General features: G+C 33.5%; 1 protein-coding gene across 1 annotated transcript in view; it reads left to right on the forward strand.

Annotated features, from left to right (window-relative positions):
- Positions 1–2411: 2411 nt before the first annotated feature.
- LOC140957231 (DExH-box ATP-dependent RNA helicase DExH14) overlaps positions 2412–26972 on the forward strand; it is a 39129-nt gene continuing 14568 nt past the window's right edge. Inside the window, exons 1-30 of the mRNA XM_073414363.1 lie at positions 2412–2657; positions 2764–2825; positions 3133–3307; positions 4225–4669; positions 4770–4835; positions 5128–5232; positions 5340–5639; positions 6210–6326; positions 6417–6476; positions 7635–7706; positions 7775–7891; positions 8022–8183; positions 11959–12024; positions 12159–12311; positions 12394–12477; positions 13158–13232; positions 13319–13450; positions 13530–13595; positions 15217–15282; positions 15362–15484; positions 18873–19022; positions 20667–20879; positions 22051–22203; positions 22295–22519; positions 22605–22706; positions 22801–22881; positions 22984–23064; positions 24477–24680; positions 24770–24886; positions 25003–25125. Coding sequence (XP_073270464.1) covers positions 2551–2657; positions 2764–2825; positions 3133–3307; positions 4225–4669; positions 4770–4835; positions 5128–5232; positions 5340–5639; positions 6210–6326; positions 6417–6476; positions 7635–7706; positions 7775–7891; positions 8022–8183; positions 11959–12024; positions 12159–12311; positions 12394–12477; positions 13158–13232; positions 13319–13450; positions 13530–13595; positions 15217–15282; positions 15362–15484; positions 18873–19022; positions 20667–20879; positions 22051–22203; positions 22295–22519; positions 22605–22706; positions 22801–22881; positions 22984–23064; positions 24477–24680; positions 24770–24886; positions 25003–25125 — 4002 coding nt within the window. The 5' untranslated portion in view covers positions 2412–2550. The remainder of the gene's footprint in view (positions 2658–2763; positions 2826–3132; positions 3308–4224; positions 4670–4769; positions 4836–5127; positions 5233–5339; positions 5640–6209; positions 6327–6416; positions 6477–7634; positions 7707–7774; positions 7892–8021; positions 8184–11958; positions 12025–12158; positions 12312–12393; positions 12478–13157; positions 13233–13318; positions 13451–13529; positions 13596–15216; positions 15283–15361; positions 15485–18872; positions 19023–20666; positions 20880–22050; positions 22204–22294; positions 22520–22604; positions 22707–22800; positions 22882–22983; positions 23065–24476; positions 24681–24769; positions 24887–25002; positions 25126–26972) is intronic.

Here is a 26972-nt window from a genome sequence, read left to right on the forward strand (position 1 = left end):
TGGGATAAGTGACGCAACTTTGCAAAAGACACTGGACTATGCATGTGGAGCCGGAGTGGATTGCAACCCGACCCATCAAAATGGATCCTGTTTCAAACCCAACACCGTCAAAGCTCACTGCAGTTATGCCGTTAACAGTTATTTCCAAAAAAATCGGCAGGAACCCGCCGCCTGTAATTTCACCGGCACCGCCAATGTCGTCTCTTCGGACCCTAGTTAGTACTCTTCAATCCCCGACTGCCCCCACGCCATCTAATTTCTTTCCTATATATTTTTTATCCACCATTTGCCGTATATATATATGTCTGGAGAAATGGTCCTATATATGCTTACTCACCATTCGATCCCAATTATTCTCAAATAAAAATGCTGAATTCTCGGATAAAGAACAAAGATATTGGAATTTGAAAGGAGTATGCAAAAGCTTTAGCTTTTACACAATTTAATGTTGGTAGAAATAAATTATGACTAGAGTAAGAAAACCTCAAAGGCCATTTGTTAAAAAAAATTTGTGGTAACATAAGATAACATAAGATATTACAAAAACTTTTTACACTTTCTATAAAGTGGCCAACACATTTTTGTTCCTTTTGCTACTTTATTTTCTTCCTTTTTTTTGCTTTAGGGTATTTCATTGCACCCCAGGGCAAAAAAAGTTTCGGTCGATATTTCAACATTTAATGGCCATTAATAATCGTACCTGTCCTTGTGACTGACCATATAATTGTGATTGTGAAGTGGTATATTTTATGTTCCGCCATATTTTCGTTTAAAGTGGGTGAATATGATATTTTTATAAAAGTATATTTTATGTCCGTCATATAATTTGATTGATCATTTTTATAAAAGTAGGAAAAATATTTTTTTATATCTTAATCTTGGAATGGGAGGACTCGAACTCCAGTCATTATAAAGAGAAACTATGTGAGAACATAATGGCTAAAGCTCAGTCTCAATGCTTAATTAATATGAATAAGTCGTTTGCATTTAACAGCTTGTCTCATTATGGTCTAGCTAGCCCCTTGCTGAACTTGCCTCGGAACTTGACTAGCTATGTCGCGAATGCTCAAACCTTGCCTTTTTTGACGAGGCATTTCTTCATTTTCATGTGAGATGATATGATTGTATTACGCTTATAAACCAATAACTTGTGACTCACTTTTGTTGTTGATTTTCTAGTTCCGCCTCCACCACCCCAATAACGACCACCACAACAAATGGCGGCTTGCCACTTATAACAACTCCTTCAGGGATATTAGGACGGGCAAACAACGGATTAGGGCCATCAGGAATGAACAACGACGTCAGTCGAGGAGGAATTCGACTATCCCAAAGATTCATCTTTTGGTTATCTATATTACTCGTATTTGCAGGACTTCTTTTGGAGCAGTTTTTGTAAATGGTGGTTGATTTTCGAGATCGTATCAGATATAACAATGATTTTGCACGTGTACTTTTATCATAATATCAACGAACTTTTAGAAGCGTATGTAGTGTGAACGTTGTGGCTTTTGATTACTTTGATTTTGACTGGTGTAACACTGTAACCTCATCTGAAATCGAAAGCGGAAAAAACCAAGGCTTCGGTGATAAGTCATTTCTATTTATATACATATTATACTATAATTGCAACATAGATTCAACATTTACTTGTATTATTTCATAGCTATACAAATATATATTGAAATTATTTAAAAAATATTTATGGAAAATTTTGTATTGTAGATTTGAGCCACTAATCACCATGGACCCGGAAGACATTGTATTACACTCAGCGACAAGAGGCGAGGGTGGGTGGGTGCGTCCACGTCCCTCAGTCATAAAGTACTAGTGAGTTAACCTAAACGGTTAGACGTTCTAACCGGCTTAGACATTTGGCCGACCGCAGTCATAAAGTACTAGTGAGCTAGTCTAACGGTTAATTAGGTGGCCAAAATTTAATTAATTAATTTTGGGGTTTTTTTTTATAAGTTTGTTGAGCTTTTAATTTAATTAAAAGTTCAGTTAAAAAAATGAAAAATATTTTTTATAAGTTTTGAATAAAAGTCTAACAAAAAATACAATTTGTATGTTTGTTGTAACACATAAAACTTCATCTTATTATGTTGATATTGTGGAATCTGTCTAACGACACTTAGTCTCCACTTAAATCACATAGAATCCAGGCGCTGTTACGAAGTCCGATTAACACTAGAGAATTTTAACTTGTAAAATTCATATATCATTTGTTCATAATTTTCAATTGTACGAAGATATTTGCATTGTCACCAACAGCGATAAAATGATGACATCTCAGTCATCAACAAACATCAAAATCCATTTTTATTACCAGCATTAATATTAGTATATATATAATTTATATATACTTATTACTTAATAATTATATTTTTAATAATTAATCATCCAAGATTTGTCAGTTCCGTGGCCTAAACCCATCAGTTTCTCATTGTCTTTTGCCACCATAAAATCTTTTGCTCTAACCTTCAGGGTGGAACACAACGCTTGATTGCACCTTGACATCGCGTTGATTCGCACTTCTTGAAAGAGAAAATGTTGGTCGATCTCCCGCGCTTAACCAATTCACTTCGACTGCCTTTTGATGTTGACCAAGCTTATCTCAATCGAAAATCCGTTCTCAGAAGCCTCAAGAACTCTAGGTTTGTGAATATAAACTTTAATTCATTTCTTATGTTTTATTTACCAATTTCTGGGATCGTTGGTTATGCTTCTGGAGTGACATTTAATTTCTCTTTGATGCACTAGTTCCGCGGCTTTGCATGGAGAGTGGGAGCTTGCTCGTAAGATTGTGTATCGATGGGACGAAGGTAAGGTCTCCCTCTGCACACTCACTGAGCGAATTTCGTATTATATTTGCGCATCAAGCGTGTGAATATTCACATTTATTTGCTAGTTGACGGAATGAATACTTTAATATGCGATTTATAACCGATCCTATTTCATTGTGGATTGTTACCATATTTCGTAATCGCTACCGACTCTTTGGAACGTGACAAGTTTGGTGAAGAGTTTGGGGAATATAGGAATATTTTTTTCTTAATTTTGAAAATTTGATTATATGGCAACGATGATATTATATTTTATGTGTCTATGTTACATGTCATATGTCTGCAGCATCTGCTGAAGTACGACAAGCATACAAACAATATATTGCTGCAGTCGTTGAGTTGATGGGCGGTGAGGTGGTGTCAGAGGAATTTCATGAAGTGGCATTGTATATTTATCATCTATTTGAAGTCACCTCTGACAACAAAGAGGGTGGGAGCTGCGAGAGTTTTTCTGATAAAAAGTAAGGATTTTGATTTTGTAATTATTTATGGGGAAGTTTGTATAGTGATGGTTTTTTCGTGGTTATATAAGTCGAAGAGCTCAGAAGTTGTATATTGCTCATGGTTTTTGAAACTTTACCCATTGACTACTTTAGATTTGAGATAGTGTTTGGGTTATAAGCATAAGCATGTGAATGATCCTTTGTTGCACAGTAGATAATAACTTGGATGGCCAAAAAGATCAAGAGTATCTGGAGTGGTGAATTAGTTGCTTACTATTGAACTTCAAGTTGATGAGATAGAGAAAACTTGGTTTGGATTGTCAATAACTGGGGGAAACTTTGTTTTCATTTTACATTCGTTGTGTTTTTTGTTTTTGAAGAGTAGCTGTGCATTAATGATCTGGCATCTAAGCATTTTTTTTAATATTATTGAGACACAAATAGCTTGACTAGCCTCTTTGCTCTTACTGAGTAACTGTTCTTGTTCAAGTGAGATTTCAGACTTTGGGTCCACTTATTGTCTATGAACTGCGGCGTTGACCATATGTTGCATCTACATCGTGCATTAATATGTTTCATACAATGTTGCCAATCCGTTAGCCGTTCCAACAAAAATATAAGTTTCAATGCCATGAGAATGTAAGCATACTATTTCAGGCAGAAGTAGAAGGGTTGAGAGAGAGAATTGCGTCAAAAGGGAAGAGCTTGATACTTCCATTTAAGAATTGTTAATGGTGTCATCGAGTGGCTTTCTTATTGAATCTTTCAGTCTTGTAAATATTTTGATCTCCATATGACCCCCTGTATTCGATGTATGTCTATCAAAACTAGTTACATGGTTAACTGATTGCCAATGGTACACAAATTATGGTTTTGTTGGTAATTAGTTTATATATTTTCTCAGACTATTTTCTTGTGTTCTTTTCATGATTCAGGTTTGAATTGGAAAATTTTTTTGGCCACGCTGTTCCAGATGCAAATTTACAAAAAGTTGCATCCCTGGTAGATATACTTTCTGGTTCACAGAAGAATGAGCAGAAGACCATGGATATTCCAGAATCGACGAGTGTAGGTGACAAGGAGTTGGAATTTGGTGCAGACTTTGCTTTCCAACCTCCTGCCCGGTTTCTAGTTGATTCTGCCTTGGAGCGTGGAGAAACCACAGTGGATGAAACTAGCACGTCTTTTTCTCAACCTGAGGGATGGTCTGATTATGGTGGTTCAGAAAGCTTCCGTCCCGTTAATGAAGGTAACTTTGATCTAGAATGGTTGCGGGATGCATGTGACAAAATTGTTAGTGAAAGCACTTCACATTTCCCTCAAGATGAGCTGGCAATGACCATTTGCCAGGTTCTTGACTCAGAGAAACCAGGTGATGAGGTACCTTGATGATATTGGTAGCGCTTATGTGCTCTGATTGTACTTTTTGAGCAAGTTTCAGAATGTCCATGTTCTTACTTCATCGTGATTTAACATGAAGATAGCTGGTGATTTACTGGATCTTGTTGGTGATGGCTCATTTGAAATTGTTCAAGACCTTATCATGGTATTAACAACCTTACTTCGATCTTATGTATTGTATTAGTTTAGCTGATCGAGCATGTTCTGCTTCACATTTTGGTCAATTACTATTTTAAGAGGTAAAAAACGGGTTGTTAATGTATTATCGAATATTTTTCTGTCAATTAGACTTGATATCTCCTTCAAGATGATGTTTCCGACCATGATGAATCATGACGATCATGGAGCAATATGTTCCATTCATTTTAATAATTCATGAAACTTGTTTGGAAAAATAGTCATCTCTTTAACCCTGTGAACTTTTTCTTCGATCTCAGCATAGAAAAGAACTTGTTGATAGTATTCATCGTGGACTTACTGTACTCAAATCCGACAAATCAGCCTCAAGCATGCAACCACGGATGCCTAGTTACGCTACTCAGGTAAGTAAGTCAAATTCTGTTTGTTTTCGTAAGCTTAAAGCTTCTCGTGTTTGTTAACAGCGGAGTACTGAATATGACACCTGAAAACCTATTTTTCATGTTTACAGGTAACTGTACAAACAGAGTCTGAACGACAAATTGATAAACTTCGTCGCAAGGAGGACAAAAAGAATAGGCGCGGGACTGATCATGGGATGGAGAATGATTTTTCTTCTCTGACATTTAGTTCCCTACTTCAAGCAAGTGAGACGAAAAGTCTTTTTGATGATCTTGTGGGATACGGTGATGGGCCTCAGCTTGCTGCGACTGCCCTTCCTCAGGGCACGGCGAGAAAGCATTATAAGGGATATGAAGAAGTCACTATTCCTGCCACGCCTACTGCACCGATGAAACCTGGGGAGAAGCTGGTATGTGTAGAACTTAGTGTTCTGGTTAAAATCAATATTTGCAGGGGTGATAAGTGCTGTAGTGATTACACTTGAAAAGCAGACAGTTTTTCTTGTACGTGTTTTAGCATACCATTTGGATCAAATTGGCACTGTTCTGTGCTTAATTTTCTATACTGTACATAATAGTGTAAGAGTCAGGGTGATTTGCACCGACTTTTATTTATTAATATCAGGTTGAAGACAAAATTAATTTGCATCTGATAAGTGAGACAACTCTAATTTGGCATGTTAAATAAGCCAAAGATAATATTCTTACTTTCATTAAGGTTTAAGGCCTTAGTAGGCACAATGAACAGTTAAATAGAAACCCCTTGCATTTGGATTATGGTAATCCAACTGATTACAAAATTAACTCATAGCCTTAATACCATCAATTACTTTTTTTAAGTTCTCATTCCCTCAGAATCTTGCAGTGCATTATTACCTTTTTTTTAGTTTTCATTCCCCAAGAATCGTGGCTCAATTTGTGATTTAGGTTGTCACTTTTGGAAGTTTCATTTCATCTTACAGCTTTTGTTTACTGGACAGATTGAAATAAAGGAGTTAGATGATTTTGCACAAGCTGCTTTCCATGGGTACAAATCTTTGAATCGCATCCAGAGCAGAATATACCAAAAAGCTTTCTTCAGTAATGAAAATATACTGGTGAAATTTTTTCCATGTGGTGTTGCTTAATTGTAGCTATTCCAGGAAATAAACCTTTACCATCGCCAATATTGTTTGTTTTTCTTACAGGTCTGTGCTCCAACTGGTGCTGGGAAAACCAATATCGCCATGATATCTATTTTGCATGAGGTGTGCCTCCCCTTTCTTTCTTTGATATGATAGATTGCTGTTTTTATATCTTGTATTTCATTTGCGCTGATTTGGAGCAAGAAAACTGGGTGATGAGACTGTTGAGCAAATACTTCAGTGCTGATTGTACCCTTGATGCAAGAGACTCATGTTAGAGGAAAAATCAAGTGACTATTAAAAATTAAAATAATAAATTGCCGTAGACCATGAGTTTAGCCTTTTAGGGTAATTATCAATGAGAGAATGGAAGAATGAAATACTTCTATTGTATAAACTGACAAGTGACTACTAGTCTTCTTTAACCGGATAAAAACTCTAATTTTTCATGATGTACTTAAAATACGAGCATCTAAAGTTGGTATAAAGGATAATTCATGCACCCTTATAACTCAAATTGATCAACATTCCCTTTTAGCGACAAAGTACTCTTCTTCAGAGTTAAGAGATTGACAAGTAATATAAAGTAAACTCTTCAAATGACATGTATCAATTTAAAGGTATTTTATATCAAAACTTCAATATCTTGCATTAGTTTTAGTCTCTCAACATCACAAAATTGTTGCATGAGAATAAAACATGTAGGCAATGGAATGTTTAATAAAGTCTAATAGATTTCACATTTTGCTAATGATGTAAAGGTCAATGCTTCTTTTATGCAATTACATTTCTCGTTCTCGCATTATTATAAACAATATCATTTGCTTTCTTCTAGCCTGTTAACACTATCAGTTTGTCAACGAGACCTTTACCTTAAGCAAGCATCTTCCATTTGACAAATAAACCATTTTACATTAGCTATTCCATGTATCGTTCATAGAAGCCAAAAGAAGTTGCAGCTCAGAAAGGCTACATCTTCCATTTGACAAACAAACCATTCTACGTTACCTTCTTCAAAAATTAAAAAGGAATTAAATTCCTTTTTAGGTTGTTTGGTCGAAATCCGTGGACTTAATATGCCATCAGAAAGTTGACATCTACTTTTCAAGTTAAATTCATCATCTTTTTATTTTTATTCTAATTAACCAGTGTAATTTTTCTCCTCTGTTTTACAAATATATTTGGATGGTTAGTACAATGGAGGTGCTTGCTTGATGTTATTCATTATGATAAGTTTTCTACTTACGCTATTTTCATTAATCTCACCTATCATTTTGATAGATAGGACAACACTTAAGAGATGGCTATTTGCACAAGGATGAATTTAAGATTGTTTATGTTGCTCCCATGAAGGTAAAATTCCATAATTATTGACCATGCTGTTTTTACAATAACTAAAGATCATGTATATGCTTTTTTAGGCACTAGCTGCAGAGGTTACATCAGCGTTCAGCCATCGCTTGTCTCCACTAAATATAACCGTGAGAGAACTTACTGGTGACATGCAACTTTCTAAAAATGAACTTGAAGAAACTCAGGTGATTTGTTGTTCATATGACCGTCAGTTTTGATTCTTGTTACTTTTGTCATTTGTTATGTTTTGCTTATAGAATTTGTGCATTATATGCTCCTTTAATTTTTCTTAGTGTTATTTTATGTGTGATTCAGATGATTGTGACAACACCTGAAAAATGGGATGTTATCACTCGTAAAAGTAGTGATATGTCTCTATCTATGCTGGTGAAGCTCCTAATCATTGATGAAGTACATCTCTTGAATGATGATAGGGGTCCTGTAATAGAGGCGTTGGTAGCTCGCACTCTTCGTCAGGTATATCATACTTTATATTAGTTGGATTTCGCTCATATTTCTTTCTTTATATTATGTTACTCGGTTTTTAAGATTTTATACGTGCTGTAATTTTATGCACTTTCTTTGAATTTATTCCTTCAAGCTAATAAATGGAGAACATGGGTGCCTGTCAAGTTGAAAATTCTTCACATTCTTAGAAACACCCTATGTCCTACAATGGTGAATGCTTGTAGTTCTTTGCTTACGTAATAGGAGTCAAACCTAGCTCTAATCAAATAAGTTTTGATAATGTATGTTATGTTTTCGGTGTTTTTGTTGAAATATTTCTTTGAAATGTATTTCAGAAGTTGAATTTGAAAATATGATGCAAGTTTGTTGTGGTTTCTGGTGGATCATTGTCTGGGATTGTGGTCTTGTCAAGTAAGAGAGTACTGGATGAAAGGATGTCTCATCATGTATGCTTACCTTTTCGATAGTTATTATGTAAAAAAACAACTTTGCTATAGTGTTTGGAATATTTTGAAATTTGATCATAAATTGCATTTGGCTAGTGGTGTGGCTGTGTGGCGCCATGAAATACAATTATGTAGTTGTTTTAGGAGTGGTTAAAAGGTATATTAAAAATAATGACTGAAAAGAAAAGAAAAGAAAAGAAGCGAACCTTTGATGAAATGTCATTGAGAAAAATTATGAAACCATAAGGCTGAAGCTCATTTTCATGTTTGAAGTTTGATAATTTCTTATCCCAAACTTACTTTTTGTTTTAGTTTCCTCCAACTTGAGTGGTAGGTATTTTTTTTGAATGTTTAGCGAATTGGTGACAGCCACGACATTTTAGGTTCTGTTTGATCTCCTCTTCTGTGTTAGTGGGTGAAGAGTTTTTCCTCGTTCTTGTCTGTCCTATTCTTTGTTTAAAACTTCTCTGAGTCTTTCGTATGCCATGATCTTCATCAATGTATGTAAATTTGAGAGAAGAAAATTTCTCATTAATTTTCTACTGAGTTCAATACAATAGTTATACAAGTAAATGTTGCGAATCAATCACCACATAATTAGGACTTAATCTTATCTAACAAATCTCCTAAAAACAAAATCCCAAAATTAGTCTGATATAATCTTTGTAAATCCTTTATGTATTTTCAACAGTATTAAATTCCTAACTTTGCCTCGTCATTGTACAATTTATATTTAATCTTTTTCCTTGATGGGACCACTTTATGTGTCCACATAGTGTTAAGCAAATTTTGAACCATTACAAATTGATGAACATTGATTGAACTGCTATCTTGTAATGGTGGACATTTTAGTAATTCGAGAAATTGTAATTTTCAATACATTCCTACCACTCCTTTTCTAGCATTATTGTTGGTTCTTTCTGAACCAATAATGTTCAGAATACAAATTAGATTATATGGTGGAAATAATGGGTTTCCAGCTTATTGCACCAATGATTTCTAACATCGTTTGGAGATTAAAGTGGAGAAAACATACTACTGAAAAATCAACACAGGGACTTGACTAGGTGCACATGCTATTTTGATATTTGTTTAAATAACTATGCACATCGGTATGTGTTTACCACAAAAATGTAATGCTGTACTCGCTTGCCACCACAAAAATGGACTTTTGCCCTAGAAGAAAGTCTGTTATCTATGGAAAGAGTTATTCATCCGACTGCGATTAGATGGAATGAGACACAGTTTGGCACTTTCAAACTCAACATAGGCGGTTGTTCTCATGGAAATCTTTGTGAATTTTCTATTGGTGGTATCATTCGTGATCATTTAGTATTTCAGGATTCCATTTGCATAGGTCCCAACATCTAGGGGTGAGCATTAGGTCAGTTCGGTTACCGACTGAACCAAATTTTAATTAACCGGACCAATTTTTTTTTCATAACCGAACCGAGCAATTTATTTACCCAAACCGATCAAAACCTAATCGAATAAAAATAGGTTACCGAATTAACTATCAATGATTATTGGTTAAGCCATGATCCAATCCTATCAATATCATCTTTTTACAAAGCAATAACATGAACAAATTAAACTTCTAAAATAGCTTTGAATTTATGCATTTACAAGCCGAATTAATCAATCACGAACAAATACTCTTACTTACCCTGTTTTATTATTTTCTCTCACCCTAAAACTTCACAATTTATGTAATATATGTCAAATTATAAACCCTCAATCACCAACAAAAATCTGTCTTGGCCCGAAAATATGCCCCAAAAGATACGAAAACTAGCAAATTAAACGAGTTTGAATGGAGCCCTTATCTCAAGGATTCATATGGTATGATTATTTCGACCACAAAGTGATGAAGATTTGACGTCTCCAAGCAAAACTAAACATAAATTTCCACTGGTGACAGATCACTGTCGGCGATAGAGATCAGCGAGAGATGACCGATGAGTAGATGACGGCGATGAGCGAACAAGAGTGAGAGATGGGATGTTGGCAACAAAGATGAACGAGGAACAAATACAAGATGGGCTGTTGGCTGATGGATTTTAAGGTTAAAATCATATACTACACAAATATGAATATATAAAAATAATAATATTACTTAAAATATCGGTTAATCAATGGTTAAAAAATGAAAACCAAAATCGAACCGAATTGACCTTTGACCGATTTTTTTGAAAATAAAAACCGAATTTCCGGTTCGGTTTGATCGGTTAATTCAGTTTAACCAAAATTTTACTCACCCCTACTAACCTCTGATGGCTATTATGATTGGATTTGAACTTTTCGAGCAATATCGTTGCTTCCCTTTTTACCTTGAGTCAGATTCGCTTGTCTCGCTAACCACCATCAAATCTGATCACACAGCCCAGGAGTTAAATCACATTTTGAACATAATTCATTCCATTTTTCTGGTATTTCCAGTCCACCTTACCCACATCTATCTAGAAGGTAACCATGTTGTGGGTGCTCTAGCGAACGCGACTTCCGAAGAAAGTTGGTTTCAAGTTTCAACAATTCTCAAAAGATAGGCTTCCCAGTAGCATCAAAGCTCTTTGCAAGATGGATCGAATAGGATGACAATACTTATGTATCCTCTAGGGTCACTTAATGAGTTTTGAATATTTTCTTTTCGTGCACCGTGAATCCCAGTGGACTAATGTATTTCAGTTACCGGGAGATATTGGCTTAGTCTCCCTCCTTTTCATGTGGTTTTTAGTGTTAAATTAAAATGGCCTCGCTTTTAAAAAAAGTTCCTTTCATGAGCAATTTAATTTCAGGCGGATACTGGGAGTTCTTGCTCTTTTATGCGTTGTGGTAATCATAGTGAACTATTAATTGAGGGATTGAACCACATTTGTTAATGTTATTTTAAAATTTTACCATTTGCATTTTGCACTAGTAGTTTGTTTTCCACTTTTGATTTTCCAGATTGGATCAAGGTATTTATTTCTGGTTGGTTTCCTTTCTTTAAATGTCACTAATTGAATTTTTATCAAGTTTCTTGGAGTGACTCATGTAAAGGTACATGTAGTAATTTCTACTTACATTGGTATGACAAGACTTTTGTTTTCATTAAGCTATTGCTTTAGGGCTGTATTTGGTTACTGTCTTCCATGTTATTTTGATTTTCGAGCTAGAGAACTTGAAGTTTTCAACATCTTGGAAAGCCAAGTGTTTGACCATCAAAACTTGCTCTTTTTTTTCCTGATGTTCTCTCTTGGTCCAGCTTGAGTTCATGGGGGTGACTCCATTGGTTTGCTTAGTGATATGTCACACACACTGCATCCTCCTGAGGTTTAACGACGATATTTGTTTCACAGGTAGAGTCGACACAAAGTATGATTCGTATAGTGGGACTCTCTGCCACTCTACCGAATTATTTGGAGGTTGCTTTCTTTATCTATGCTTTAGTCATAGTTTAGACATCTTATTTTTCGACAGTACATTTATTTGATCTAATTTGGATCATGAATATTGGCGAAAGTAATAATTTCAATGGCGATACTTTGCAAATTACTAGGTTGCTCAGTTTTTAAGGGTAAATTCAGATACTGGTCTATTCTTCTTTGATTCAAGCTACCGCCCAGTTCCTCTGGAGCAGCAATACATTGGTATTTCCGAACCGAATTTTGTAGCTCGTAAGGAATTGATGAATGAGATATGCTACAAGAAGGTTTGGTTTATTTTATGAGCACCGAAATTCTATGTAATTGGGAGAAAATAAGTATATAATATCTAATTCTTTCTTTTATCAGGTTGTTGATTCAATAAGGCGAGGACATCAGGTTATGGTTTTTGTTCATTCACGGAAAGATACTGGAAAAACCGCTGAAAACCTGGTAACGTCGTTTTTAACATATACAATAGGGTTTTTGAATGCGTTCATGTTTACTTGTACTCGTTACGATTGAACTCTTTGTTACACTTGCCGCAAGGTTAAATAATAAGCTGTCATGACCAAAAAGAAAATGGGACAAGGGTTTATGGTGTTTGGTCAGTGACGTGCCGAATAGCACTGGGAAACCGTACCATGCTTGAGAAAATGTGGCAATATGAAATTTGATTTGTTGCCCGGTGCAAATTTTTGCGAGTGGCTAATGCACCAATCGATCAACTAATATAGTAGGACATAGATCCCTATCTCCTGTCAAATGCTAAATGTGAATTGAAATATTGATGTTTCAAGTAAAGATACTCTCAAAGAGTTAAAATAGCTAAAGTTAACCGTGAAACTTATTCGAGGTATGCTCTCTCTAGAGTTAAGAATTTTACTGTTTCCAAATGAATGTGAATCTGAGTTTGCTTTCAAGAATTGATTATTGCTCTCTGTATATAATCTCACAAATATGCTGGCTTCATCGGGATGCTATTAAAAGAAGTTTATGAAAAGATTACAAACGTATATGCTCCTTACATACAGGTGTCTGTATGCATACACGATAATGAAAATAGCTATGTTTAGTTTATAATTATCTTCCACATACCACTTTATAACTTTATGGCATGAATCAATCTACAGGTTGAAATGGCCAAGAGATACGAGGATTTCGAGCTTTTTTCAAACACCTCTCATCCACAATCAGGACTCATTAAGGCAAGGGACTATTGCTGATTACTCATTTTTGACATTCATTCCATTTAAAGTTTTACGTGTGTTCTAACTTATTTGTTTCAATTTAGAAAGAAGTTCTGAAGTCCAGGAATAAGGAGCTGGTCCAACTCTTTGACTATGCTATTGGCATCCATCATGCTGGGATGTTGCGTGTTGACAGAGGACTGACTGAGCGGCTCTTCTCTGGTGGACTTTTAAAGGTATGATGGCACACTATTCAACTGACTGCTCTCAGATTTTCATTGGCATCTTTCTCTGAAATTTTTTCCTGTATTTTAGGTCCTTGTTTGCACAGCAACTTTGGCATGGGGAGTAAATCTGCCAGCTCATACAGTTGTGATTAAGGTTGTGGATTGTGTTATCTTTATGATTTATCACATAACCATCATCTATGCTCTCTGTCCTTCATGTCTATTCTGGTATAAGAGCCACTATTGTCATTGTACTGTATGCTCATCCAATCTCCTGAAAAAGGTTCATTGCAACGGTTCACTTTGAAGTTTAATGTCACTGTTAGGAAGTCCTCTATATCTTTCTCCTCTCCCTCTACCACTGAACTCTCTCCTGCCTCCCGGAACAACTGTTTTTTCTTTTTTTTATTATGGGAATGGGGAGAACTCAATTTTATAAATCCACCAACTTCGTTTTGTCATCTACTCAAGCAATTGTTGCTCAATATTTTTTCGGGCTAGTGTTTACATTCAATTTTTCTTTAACTCATACCTAAAACATATCTGGGGGGGGATATGTGTTTGCCAGTGGGGGGAGTATGAAACCAGTCTTCAGCACTATTGCCCAATTCTCTTATGTGGTGTTCATGGTGATCAAAATGGAATTTCGGTCTCTTCTGAAACGTGTGTGCACTGTTTAAACGAGTCAAAATGATTTTGCTCAAAATTTGTTACACAAGGAACTATGTCGAGTCGGAAACTATCTCCTTTATGTTTATAATGGTTCTTGATTGCATGATTGACTTTCAAGTTTTTTGAAAAAGACTTTCAAATTTTTAGGTGAATAGAAAAGATCTAATTTTTATATTGTATATATGTTCGAATAAATTGGTCTCAATCCTACTTGTGTTAATTGTATTTTTTTGTTTGGTGTGAATCGTATTTTTTTTAAATTTTTGAACAAGTTAATTGTAATTCGTTTACACAGGAATGTACTTCTCATATTAACCAAGGAATAATATTTTTCTCTAAAATTTGGTATCCATCCTGAAGACACCTTTGCATGTATATCTTATCTTTCGAAGGCCCAATGCCACTGAATTGTTTGCCTATATCGGCCCTTGGTCTTTATGACCGTGAGTCTTAACACAAAGTTTGAATCATATTCCTTTTATAGTGGTTTCTCATCAGTTTCACAGTTAACTACCAATTCGGATACACTGAAATGGTGACGAAACCTTTGATGCATATGTTATCTTTTGGATGCCAATACTCCATTTTATTGTTTACTTAGATTGGCTCGTGGTCCATAAATCTTTGCTCAAACACATTAGTTCCGTACTGATTTTCTGGCTGGAATAATGTCCACAGAAGCCTACAATGTGTTTCTTACAACCATTTCCCAATTAGATGTTACCTTTGGTCATTAATTAGAGTAGTCGTGGAGAGAATTGGTGTAGCTCACAGCAGGATACTTTAAGCAAGCCTATTTAACTCAATGAAGCCCATCTTTTCCTACTTGTTTCAAGATTTACGTGGTATTCAATTACCCATGCTATCCTTAGAGTTCATTACATTTGGAGTCTTTATGTTTCTTCATACATTTCAGAATTCACATTTGTTTTCTTCATATATTTCGGAATTTCACATTTGTTGCCCAACTTTTTCAATATTGAACTTCATCACATCGATCAATCATTTCTGCAAGACTTAGGTATTTGATTCAATTATTATGTGTTATACATCAATTATTTTCGCTTGGTTTCTTGTGATGTTTATGCCTGTAAGATCTCCAGGGAACACAAATATATGACCCAAAGGCTGGTGGGTGGAGAGATCTGGGCATGCTTGATGTTATGCAGGTAAGAGGGCTTGCTGGTTTTTCCAACCGATTATATTTTGCATGGTGCGGGCCCTTATGAGATCAAAATTCTTCTATAGATATTTGGGCGTGCTGGGAGGCCGCAGTTCGATAAAAGTGGTGAAGGAATTATAATCACAAGCCATGACAAACTAGCTTATTATTTGCGACTTTTGACCAGTCAACTTCCCATCGAGAGTCAGGTATATTTTTATCTGGCTTCTTTTCTACCCCGTCCTTACTTTATGGCAAGTAATATTTAATTATTATGTTACAAGAAATTTTACTGGAATGAAAATGCTGGAGTTATTCGGATTTGTCAGATTCAATATTGTTTTTCTTAGGATAATTTGATGATACTTTATTAAACTGAGAAAATAATTTAATCGAGTAAAAAAAACCATTTAACCCTGCTGTGGTATTTTAAGTGTCAATTCTTGCAGTATGTTGATAAAATAATGGTGACATTTTATGATGAAACATCCATTTTATACATGGAATCTCATTGGAATTGATGTTATGTCCAAATCAAATTAGTTTCACATCCTTGTACGTTTAAATAGGAGAAGAATAAGGAGCTTTTGTAGCCATTTACAGTTAACCATATCTTAATTCATCGTCATAAAAATCGACCAGTTATCCTATTGTTCAGTATAATTTTATTCTAAGGCGGATTCCCCTCTGTCAATCATTGTTGTCCGCTAAGAAAGAAGATATAATTTGGTGTCAGATTAGTTATTCTTATGTTTGGTCAAGTGGTGCAAACCCATTTTGAGAGTGATTTCTTTGTTTATGATGGTGCTGTCATCTACTGATTCAGAGTATATCCCATAAGATTTGGATAAAGTCTCTTGCTGCATTTTCTTTTTCTTCAAAGTCTCTTGCACGGTTTTCTCTTTTCAGACAAGGGTAAATTTTTTTACAAAACAATATTATGTATCATGGAGGATTTTTGTCTCTGGACTTCAGAAAATCTTCACCCATCCAGGTTGTTTTGGAAGAGGATTTGAAAGCGCTTTTTGTTACATGTTTGCCTCGTGTATCATTTAAAGCAGCAGACCTTGGATCTGAAATGATTTTGCTTTCACGCTCATACCTTCCCTTCTACATAAAATTTAAATGTTTGGACAAGAGTGAGATATTTAACAAAACTAGGATATACACGTGCGATGCACGTAGATGACTAATAATGAAAAATATAATCATGAGATTTAGATAATGTTTAAAATCAAATAACATATTATTTATGAGTATTTATCAATCTAAATATATATAAACACAAAAAATAAATATATATTATGATAATAGATCAAATATATTCACTTATTCATATGACACTTTCAATCCGCGTGATTATAACATAATGACAGCTCTTTCAAATTAGAAAAGATATTTTTCATCCAAATATAATTCGCAATGGAAAAACAATAAAAATAATATAATAATGAATTTTATCAAAACCAAAATCACGATGTAATTAAATGGAGTAAACATAGACAAAATATTGTCAAATAAAATTCTCTTAATTAACTAAATTATCATAATAATGTTAAAATAAAACCACTAAACCTTCATTAAGTTAAATATCAATTATGATTTTGCTAAATAAAATAGATATATAAATAAGATAACATAAAAAATTTTGTGAGACGGTCTCATTTTGTGAGATTAATCTCATGTTTGCTTCTATAATGAAAAATATTATTTTTTATAACAAAAGTATTAATTATTATTGTAAATACGGGTAGAATTGACCTATTTCACGGATAACGATCTGTGAGACCGTCTCACAAAAATCTTACTAATAAAATAATACATAATACTCAGTTAAAAAATATCATATGCAAAAATTTTAATATATAACAAATATTAATAAATTATCACTATAATACATATTTATTATAAAGATTTTTAATTTTTTTTAATTTCTCTTTCTATTAATAAAGTTGAATATACTGCAAATAAAATATTAAATTTGCAAAGGAGCACATAGAATCTACATGCTCTCAATGTCTATTTTTATTGGAAAAGTAGTATAAGAAAAAGACATTTACTGACATGTTATAATGAAAGTTAGAAAATTGTAGGCTTGAGATATGTATTGAGACATTAATTAAATATTATAATTTAAGAAATAAAAAATAAAATAAAATATAATATTAATATTAATATCTTTTTAATATTTGTCGTCAATTCAACCAAAATAAGGGTATTCTCATTTTCAATCACAATTCCAATATATTTTTCTTGAATAATTTACAATAATATTTGAAATTTTCCATCTATTGTCTGACTTAATTAATTTAAGGAGAATTTCAAATTCACACTTTATTTATTTAGTCAAACTAACATAATATTAATCAAGTTATATTTGATCACAAATCAAATAATCTCATCCGAAAGCAAATCGATATACTATCATTTCCACACTTTACCACAATCATTCACCCACACATATGTTCTGTTGAGTTGCAATAATAATAATAATAGTAGTAGTAGTAGTAGTAATAGTAATAATAATAATATTATACTATTTATTAGTAATAATGACTTAGTTAACGTGGTACGTGACAGTTTTGTCATTTAAAAATGAATAAGACATCACTGGAAGATAGAGAAATGCACAATAAAAGTTAAAATTATTCAAGGGAAAAGAAATACTCAAAATTTTTCTATATTTTCTATATGCAAATTTTTTTCATAAAATAGATATTTATATGTGTGAAATAGTCTGCTAGGTTTTAGCATATTTAATGGAGATACAGAACAAAATATATAGGCATTAAAATAAAATGGTACCTTTAAAAACTCAATGCACCAAATAAATCAATATAATAAAACTAAAATAATTATAGACTATATAATTCGGAAGAGGAGAGCTCAAAATGACTATCAAAATAAGTCATTTGAGACTAATATAATCTCATAATTTTGTGAAAATGATAAGTATATTATATATATCAACCAAACAGTAAAAAAAGATTAAGAAAAAGAAACGAAAGTAAAACACGAATCATCGATAAATTAAACTAATTAAATCAAGAAACGAAGGCAGCCTCAAATAATTAAGTAAAAAAACTCATAGAAGTAGAAAATAGATAATCACTAAAATAAAATAAAACCCTAAAAGATACAATGCATTAAACAAATCAATGTAATAAAACTAAAATAAATATAGACTAATATATAGTTTGGATGAGGGGATCTCAAAATAATCATCAAAATAAATCCTTAAAGACCGAGCTGTATTTTCAAATTTTGTGAAAAGTAACAAATATATTTTACTAATTAATTAACCCAACTTGCTAAGCTAAATAAATAGAAAACGGGCAAATATGAAAATTCACAATTGAAAGTGGTATATTTATATTAACCCAACTTGCTAAGCTAAATAAATAAATAGAAAAAGGACAAATATGAAAATTCACAATTGAAAGTAAAAAAAAAAAAGTAGATTCACGGTTAGGATGCTGGGAAGGCTTACTTATTCTTTTGTAATTTAGTTTTATGCCATAATTGCATTATGTTCAACTTATACTTGATAATCAATATGCTCAGATTATTTTCCTTGTTCTTATTCCTTCATTGCAGTTTATTAATTCCTTAAAAGATAATTTAAATGCGGAGGTGGCACTAGGCACTGTAACAAATGTGAAAGAAGCCTGTGCTTGGCTTGGGTATACATATCTTTTCATAAGGATGAAAATGAATCCTTTGGCATATGGCATTGGATGGGATGAGGTATCTTCTAGACTTGTGTTAGTGTTTTAAGTTTTATTTTTTACTGTTATTATGAACATAGTTGCTGTGCTGCCGTTGTGGTGAAAATATCATGTAATTTTTTCTTCATTCCTACCCTACTTGAAATGTGGAAATTTAATGTTGGCATTGCTTTTTGATGTCTTGGGAAAATATTTTGGGACAATTTGCTAAAGATTGGATGGAAGACCGTATTAAAAATGTGATGCATGCTTGATATTTTATTTGAAGGAGATATTGTTGGTTATTGATGTGATATAATATATATTATATAATATAATGGTGTGTGAGATATTTGAAAATTTTAAAATGCAGTGTCTTGGATGATTTAAAAATAAAATTTATTTTGGACTTCGTACTATGGCTTATTGTTTAATCTGTTAATAACTGTTGAAAAATGACTAAATTGATACATATTTACTTAATGAATAAAAATCACTAAGGTCCATGAACTGTCGACAATTATTAAAGTGATACATAACAGTTGGTAGTTATTAAATTTATATAAGAAACATTGAAATTGATTAAATTGATATGTAGCGTGTGAAATTGGTTAACTTCAATTTGATAAGATATTTTACCTTCTAAGAGTGAAAATAGACAAATTTAGCACTAATAATTAAATTTAATTTAAAATAAATAAAAGGAACAAGAATATGCCTCTTAAGTGTAAATACATCAAGTACATGCCATATTTTTACTGTCATGTTTATAATAAAAAAAATTATATAACATTTAAATAATGCTTTTTTCTTTAATTTGTAAAATGTATAAAATTGATATTCTTCATTGGTTATTCTATATAATTGTTAAAAGTTAAATAATTAAAAAATTGTATTCTCACTTGAAGAAAATAAAGCCTATTATAATACTCAATTTGAAATGCATTTATCCATTTAATCTATTTCCATATTTCATGTAATAAACTGATAATTACTGATAATGTGTGTGTAACTCTCATATCAGTTATAGTTCATTTATTTGTTTGATTTTAATTTGAGTCACAAGTAAACATGTATCGATTGAATTATTTTCAGTAGTTTTTGTACCAATTCGAAATAACTGAATAGTTGTATATTAAAATAAATTTTGTTCTATTGAGGTCATTTTATAAATCATGAAAAGTTGCTCTAAAAGTAATTATTATGGTGGGAACTGGGAAATATGAAATTGAAATAAAAAGTTTTCGGTAAATTATGTTGGAGAATGGGATATATGTTTGTAAAAAAATGAAAATTCTGCCTTCTCCGTTCAAACACAAAATATTATGCCTTGAAAAATATTGAACATAAATCTTCTTCATCTCCTGGGCGTAGTTTTATACGTTGGTTGTTATTAATTATTAACAAGGAATACTACCTGTTATGGATAACAGGATTAGAATATCTATGATCATTCGATAATACGATCACTTTTTATGTTCTTGGAGTGCCAAGGCATATTTCTGAACATCGTGTCCGACTTGAATCTTATACCTAAAGTTGCTTAGGGAAACCCCCCCTGCTCTATCCATCTGTATTTATATCCATAACTTTATCTACGGTATAATTCTGCTTATGCATATGTGTTGGTCTTTGTATGTATATTTGTGTGCTAGGATTAAAATTGTGGAATATAAACTGATAGGTACTTGCTGATCCTTCGCTGAGTCTAAAGCAAAGATCTCTGGTCTCTGATTCTGCACGTGCTCTTGATAAGGCAAAAATGATGCGCTTCGATGAGAAGAGCGGAAATTTTTATTGTACTGAGCTTGGTCGTATAGCAAGCCACTTTTATATCCAATACACCAGTGTTGAAACTTATAATGAAATGTTGAAACGCCACATGAGTGATAGCGAGGTAATTGATGATTGATCACAAATTTACATTTTTGGTGCCTATGCTCTATGGTCAGTGTTATTAATGTATTTATCATTGTTTCTCACGTAAATAGGTTTCTCCTGTGCAACACATAAAAATATGTATTTTTTTAGCTTTCTTTTTAAGTTTTGAATGGTACAGGGAGGAAAGTTCGGGAAGTGCTCAATACTAAATCTTTCCACACTACAGTGATTGTTGTTTTATCTCTTTAACTTAGACTCTGTAGCTACTAAGTTAGTAATTAAGGGCATATGGGAATGATATTTTGTACATTGTAATAAAACAAAACAAAAAATATTTGAGTTGAAATGGGTAAGCAGTTGTGAAGCATAACCAATCTAAACTGGCAGTGAAGTTATATAATGCAGTATTTTTTCTATACATACCTGTACACATGCCTTAGAAATATGGAAGTTACCTATGGAATCAATACTATAACATTCTAAAAGTGATTCTATCACAGTTGCTTTTGCATAATATTGAACATCTCATGTTGTTGAATTAAGATAAAGCTTAGACTAGTAAGCTGTAATTGTTGGTAGTTGGAAAGATCTTCAGTTTCTTAGTTTCAGAAGGTGACATTGCTTTAATTGTTTCTGGCAGTGACAAGTGATTGCTTGAAGTCTGACTTTTTAATGTAGCTTAACCTGAAGGTGTATGTAGGATTTTGGAATTTTCTTGGCTTTCAAGTTTACCACTGGGTTTTTGGCTGTGAGCTGTTAGTCTAGAATTTTACCACCGTAAATAATCTTTCTTGATTAACTGAATGAAAAAGGTTTAAAGGTTTTAGAGTTGATCTCTCAATATTGATCTTGTGATGGGAAAAAGTGGAGCTCATTCATTTTAAACATTTTTACTCACTCTATATCTTGGCATTGTATTTTTCAAAAATCGCATAAGAGGTGTGTAGGGACTGCAGTGCATGTTATTTAGAGATGTAAGCACCATTACTGATGCACTGTTTACAAATATTGAATTATCTGGCAGCGCTGTTGTTTCTGACAGTTGACATATTAATACTCTTTTATAGATGTGTGTCAGAATATTATATATCAATTGTAAAACTTCTATTATTAATAATATCTAGTTTCTTATAAAAAAAAAGAATATTATATATCAATTGACAGTTTTCTATTTTATCTTCTTACAGGTGATCGACATGATTGCCCATTCTTCGGAATTTGAAAATATTGTTGTTCGAGAGGAGGAACAAAATGAGCTTGAATTGATGACTCGCAAATGTCCTTTAGAAGTTAAGGGTGGTCCATCAAATAAACATGGGAAAGTTTCGATTCTTATACAGGTTTCATTCTGATCTTTGACTGGTAATAAATGTTGTTTTTGCAGAATTAGACATTGTTATCTGACACTATTGACTTGCTTTTGTTGAGCAGTTGTACATATCCAGGGGTTCAATCGATACTTTCTCACTAGTTTCTGATGCAGCATATATTAGTTCAAGCTTGGCTCGTGTTATGCGGGCCTTATTTGAGATTTGTTTGTGTAGAGGGTGGAGTGAGATGTCTTCTTTCATGTTAGAGTACTGCAAGGCCGTGGATCGTCAAATTTGGCCCCATCAACATCCTCTCAGACAATTTGACAAAGATATTTCTGTGGAAGTATGTTGCAATTGATTGTTTGGCTGTTATTTGTTGTAAAATTAAATTAGTTTCTAAATCATTATTGTTTTACATTCTATGTCAGATTCTAAGGAAGCTTGAGGAAAGAGAAGTGGACCTAGATCGCCTATATGAGATGCAGGAGAAAGACATAGGTGCTTTGATTCGCTATGCTCCTGGAGGGAAGGTATTTCTTCAGTTACTTGTTATTTTAGGAGATATTCAATTGTTTTGGTGGTTTCCTGATGATAAAATTTGTTTTGGTTTCTTGTATATTCAAGTTGGTCAAACAATACTTGGGATATTTCCCAATGGTCCAGTTATGTGCTACAGTTAGTCCAATCACAAGAACTGTTCTGAAGGTAAGGACTAGTTGGTTGTACTTTCTTTTTCTTTTTTTCTCCTGCAATTGAAATTTTTTGTAGCTTTTGAATTGTCTTAAGAAACAAGTTATTTTCTGTTAGGTTGATTTGATTATTACCCCTGAGTTTGTCTGGAAAGATCGGTTTCATGGTACTGTACAACGCTGGTGGATTTTAGTGGAGGTACGTTTTTTCTAAATTTTTCCTAAGTTTAAAGGAGTTCTCATTCTTTTTTCTATAGATGGCAAATTGCACGATGGAATCTGCCAACTAGGACATATGAAAGACTGAAAGCAAATAATGCGTGACGAGGACTTGTCTTGACAAAATTTAGTCCGAACTTAACTTGATTATTTAGAGAAATTACTTTATGAGAGGAGAAAAATGTACAGCTGTCTGACAGAATGAATTTTCTAGACTGCATGTTCTGTATGGCTCCATATATATTCAAGTTTATATTTTACTTTAATGAGAACAGATAAAATAAGCATTAGCCTTGTACGCGCATGTGTCATTAGTATTGTTAATGGTCTTGGAACTGAGAACCAGTATATGTCCAAGTCAGTATATTTTTTTTTGGTCATATATTTCATTAGATTTGTGGTTTTTTAAGTCTTATTGTACCATGCATGAAAATAGTAATGGCACAAATGCTAATCTTAAACAAGTGTGGCAGTACCTAAATTTATGTGAACTTAATCTCTAGCTAATGGTCTTTATTTTTAGTACGTGTAAATAATTTATGGAGTGCCAACCTCTTCAAATTGCGTTCTTGAATCCACCAAGCCTCCTGATTTCTAAATATTGTGATGCTAATATTCTTTTGAGAATACACGAGAAATGTTCACTATTAAATGAAATGAAAATCTAATTTACTGCATCAAGTGAAGACTTCATAGGTAGTACTTAATTTGCATGCTGATAGTGATCTTGAATAACATTGTGAGAGATATCTAATCTGGTAGTTTGATTTGTTTTGATTAATAAATGTTCATGCTGGACAGTGTGCTTGATTCACGTGTTACTTATAGTTATTTAGTCACTTAATTCTCTTGAGGAAGATCTGTGTTTTTCTATCTGTTGCATGTGCGCGTAGATAGCAAATATCTGCTAGATAATCTTAGGAGGTAATAAAGACATACGTGACAGTTGCATTAGAAATTGAAGTTTTAAGGGTGATATAAGTTTTTGTTGAATTTCTGTCAGAAAGGCGTTGTGAGAGATCTAATAAGATGTGAATCCACCAAATACAAGAGCAAATAAAACAGGATCCAGTTGTGTTTCATCTATTAGAATTAGAATTCCGGCAGCCTCCCTTTGTACTGCTCAATGAATTAATTATGCATGTTAATTTGATATATTCTCGATTCCTTGTATGTTAATGTTTGAATTTAATTTTCCTAATTGAAATGTAGTCAATCATTTAGCCCATTGATGGAACTGTTGTCTCTCATGGCTCATTTATGTTTCAAGTCACAGTGGTTCTGTGAGAGTGGATAAAAAAGAATACTCGAAAAATTGGAACGCGATACAAAGTTTGGCCGTATTGCCTTCCTCCAGAATTGAATTAATGATCATTTGTTTCTTTTTTGTAGGATTCTGAGAATGATCATATATATCACTCAGAGCTCTTTTCATTAACAAAGCGCATGGCCAAAGGGGAACCTCAGAAACTATCTTTCACAGTTCCTATCTTTGAGCCACACCCTCCTCAGTACATCATTCGTGCAATTTCCGATTCGTGGTTGCATGCAGAGGCTTTCTACATTATATCAATCCAGAACCTTGCACTGCCAGATGTTGACTTATGAATTAATGCTGTGTTTTCTTTTGTGGTGGAATTAACCATTTCTGAGTTTTGTACAACTAATCATTAAACTTTCCTCAGGCGCATACTACTCATACCGAACTCCTTGATCTGAAACCCCTTCCTGTGACCGCACTTAGCTGCAGAACCTATGAAGCATTGTATGACTTTTCACACTTTAACCCCATACAGACACAGGTTTTGATTAATCTTTATTTTGTTACTTTCTCCTTTTATTGATATCCAAAATTCTCTATCTGATATGCATTCACAAGTTTATTGACTCTGAGGCGGTGTTTCGGTTATCTTGACAGGCTTTCCATGTGCTGTATCACACAGATCAAAATGTTCTTTTGGGAGCTCCAACAGGAAGTGGTAAAACCATATCAGCTGAGCTTGCTATGCTTCATCTGTTTAATACTCAACCGGATATGAAGGTACTTTTTTTGTTTCCTCATGCTAATTTGGCATCATAATTTTCCTTTTTCACTCTGCAATTTCTGCAAATTGCTTTTGGCATATTAATGGGTATTTGCCAAACTTTATTTGCTTAAACATTACATTGGTTTGTCAGCTCAAATCTTTTGAGTGAGCTTTATGTGTAAACTGGGCCAACTCAAACCTTTTGAGCGAGCTTTATGTGTAAACTGGGCCAATAAATTTCCTACACTGCGTTCTAAACCACCATGTTATTTTCCTACTAGTTCCCAAAGGGCTGTTGAATCTGTTAACAATAGATTTTGACGTTTGAAACTCAGTCTGTTGTTTATCCTGCGGCTATTTCATGCCCATTGATATGGATTTGTAAAGTTATGATGTATCAATGTTTACCCAATCATAGGATTAAAATTTGTTGGCCTCGAGTATCCATTATTTCTACTAAATAATGTAGTTTCCCCAGAGTTCAATGTCCATCCGTGAGGCAGATGTGTCTGGTCTATCTGTATTAGCTCCGACGATCGTGATTTTACTTGGCTTGTTGTAACGACATTAGTTTCGTTAGTAAGCTGTTAGATACTGCAATGTTAGTATCAATGTTTGAATGATATTTTAATATGCTGGGAGAATATGCATATGGAATCAATTTTGAAAATGATTTGACATCAAAGTTGCGAACTAACAAAGGCAGTTGTTTTTAATAATTGACGTGATCATGTTCCCCCATAGAAATTTTATGAACAGCAAACCAAAATATCCAGGATGGCGAAAAATTACGAAGTTCTTATGTTTGTTCATGCGCATGCACACAAGAAAAGCTTCAGTCATTGGTTGTAACGACACATTTATTAAGGAAGCAAGGCACACTAGGACACACATGAGCTTTGTAGCCTAGATTCACGAGTTAATTAATGGAGGATTAAATCAGAATATTGATTTGTGCAGAAAATTATGTGATAGCACTTTCTAATAGGAACAGTCCAAAGCATTACACAATAATAAACCAAGTATTCATTGCTAATATGCATGTAGTTGAATGTTACATTTTTTTTTGATAGGAAACTAATTTCATTAGAATAAATAGATAAAGATTACATATTATGTGCGGATGAGAATTCCGCAGTACGGTAACAAGACTATAGTTGAATGTTACATTGGGTTACACTTAAAGTATACAATCCTTGCATTTGGGGCTTGTTTGAAACGTATCTCAATTCGTCGATGCTTACCTAGATGCTACATGATAATAAACCAAATGCATTACTGAACATGCACGTGTGGATGAATGTTACATTTTATTACCTTAAGGCATACAATCCTTGCATTTGAGGCTTGTTTAAAACGTATCTTAATTCTTCAAGGTGCACCTAGACTAGATATATGCTTCATGGTCAAGGTTTGTGCCTCACTGTAACACCGAGCCTCAGCATGGCTTGAGGTGTAAGATCTATGCATCACTATCACCTTATCAGCTCTTGTTAACTCTGATGAGGCATCTACACAGTCTTCCATTTGGGACTTTTTTTGGTCATGAATCCTTTTTTCTATTATTGAACCCTAGTGTCTGGTTTAACTGTGATTATGCGTATTTATGATGAGGTGCTAATCGAAGATTCCATGTGTCTGGTTTAACTGTGATTATGCATATTTATGATGAGGTGCTAATCGAAGATTCCATGATTAAGTTTTTCAGTAATTTATATAGTAAACATGAGATTGAGGGAGAGAGCATTGAAGGAGTGGAGTGGAGTCCTATTGATGGTGAGGCTGGAGACGAGTTGAAGAAATCTTTTTCAGACGAGGAGATTAAAAAAGCGTTGTTTGAAAGTGATGGATCGAAGGCTTT

Source organism: Primulina huaijiensis, chromosome 14 (assembly GCF_012295235.1).
Source record: "Primulina huaijiensis isolate GDHJ02 chromosome 14, ASM1229523v2, whole genome shotgun sequence".
Taxonomy (NCBI): Eukaryota; Viridiplantae; Streptophyta; class Magnoliopsida; order Lamiales; family Gesneriaceae; genus Primulina; species Primulina huaijiensis.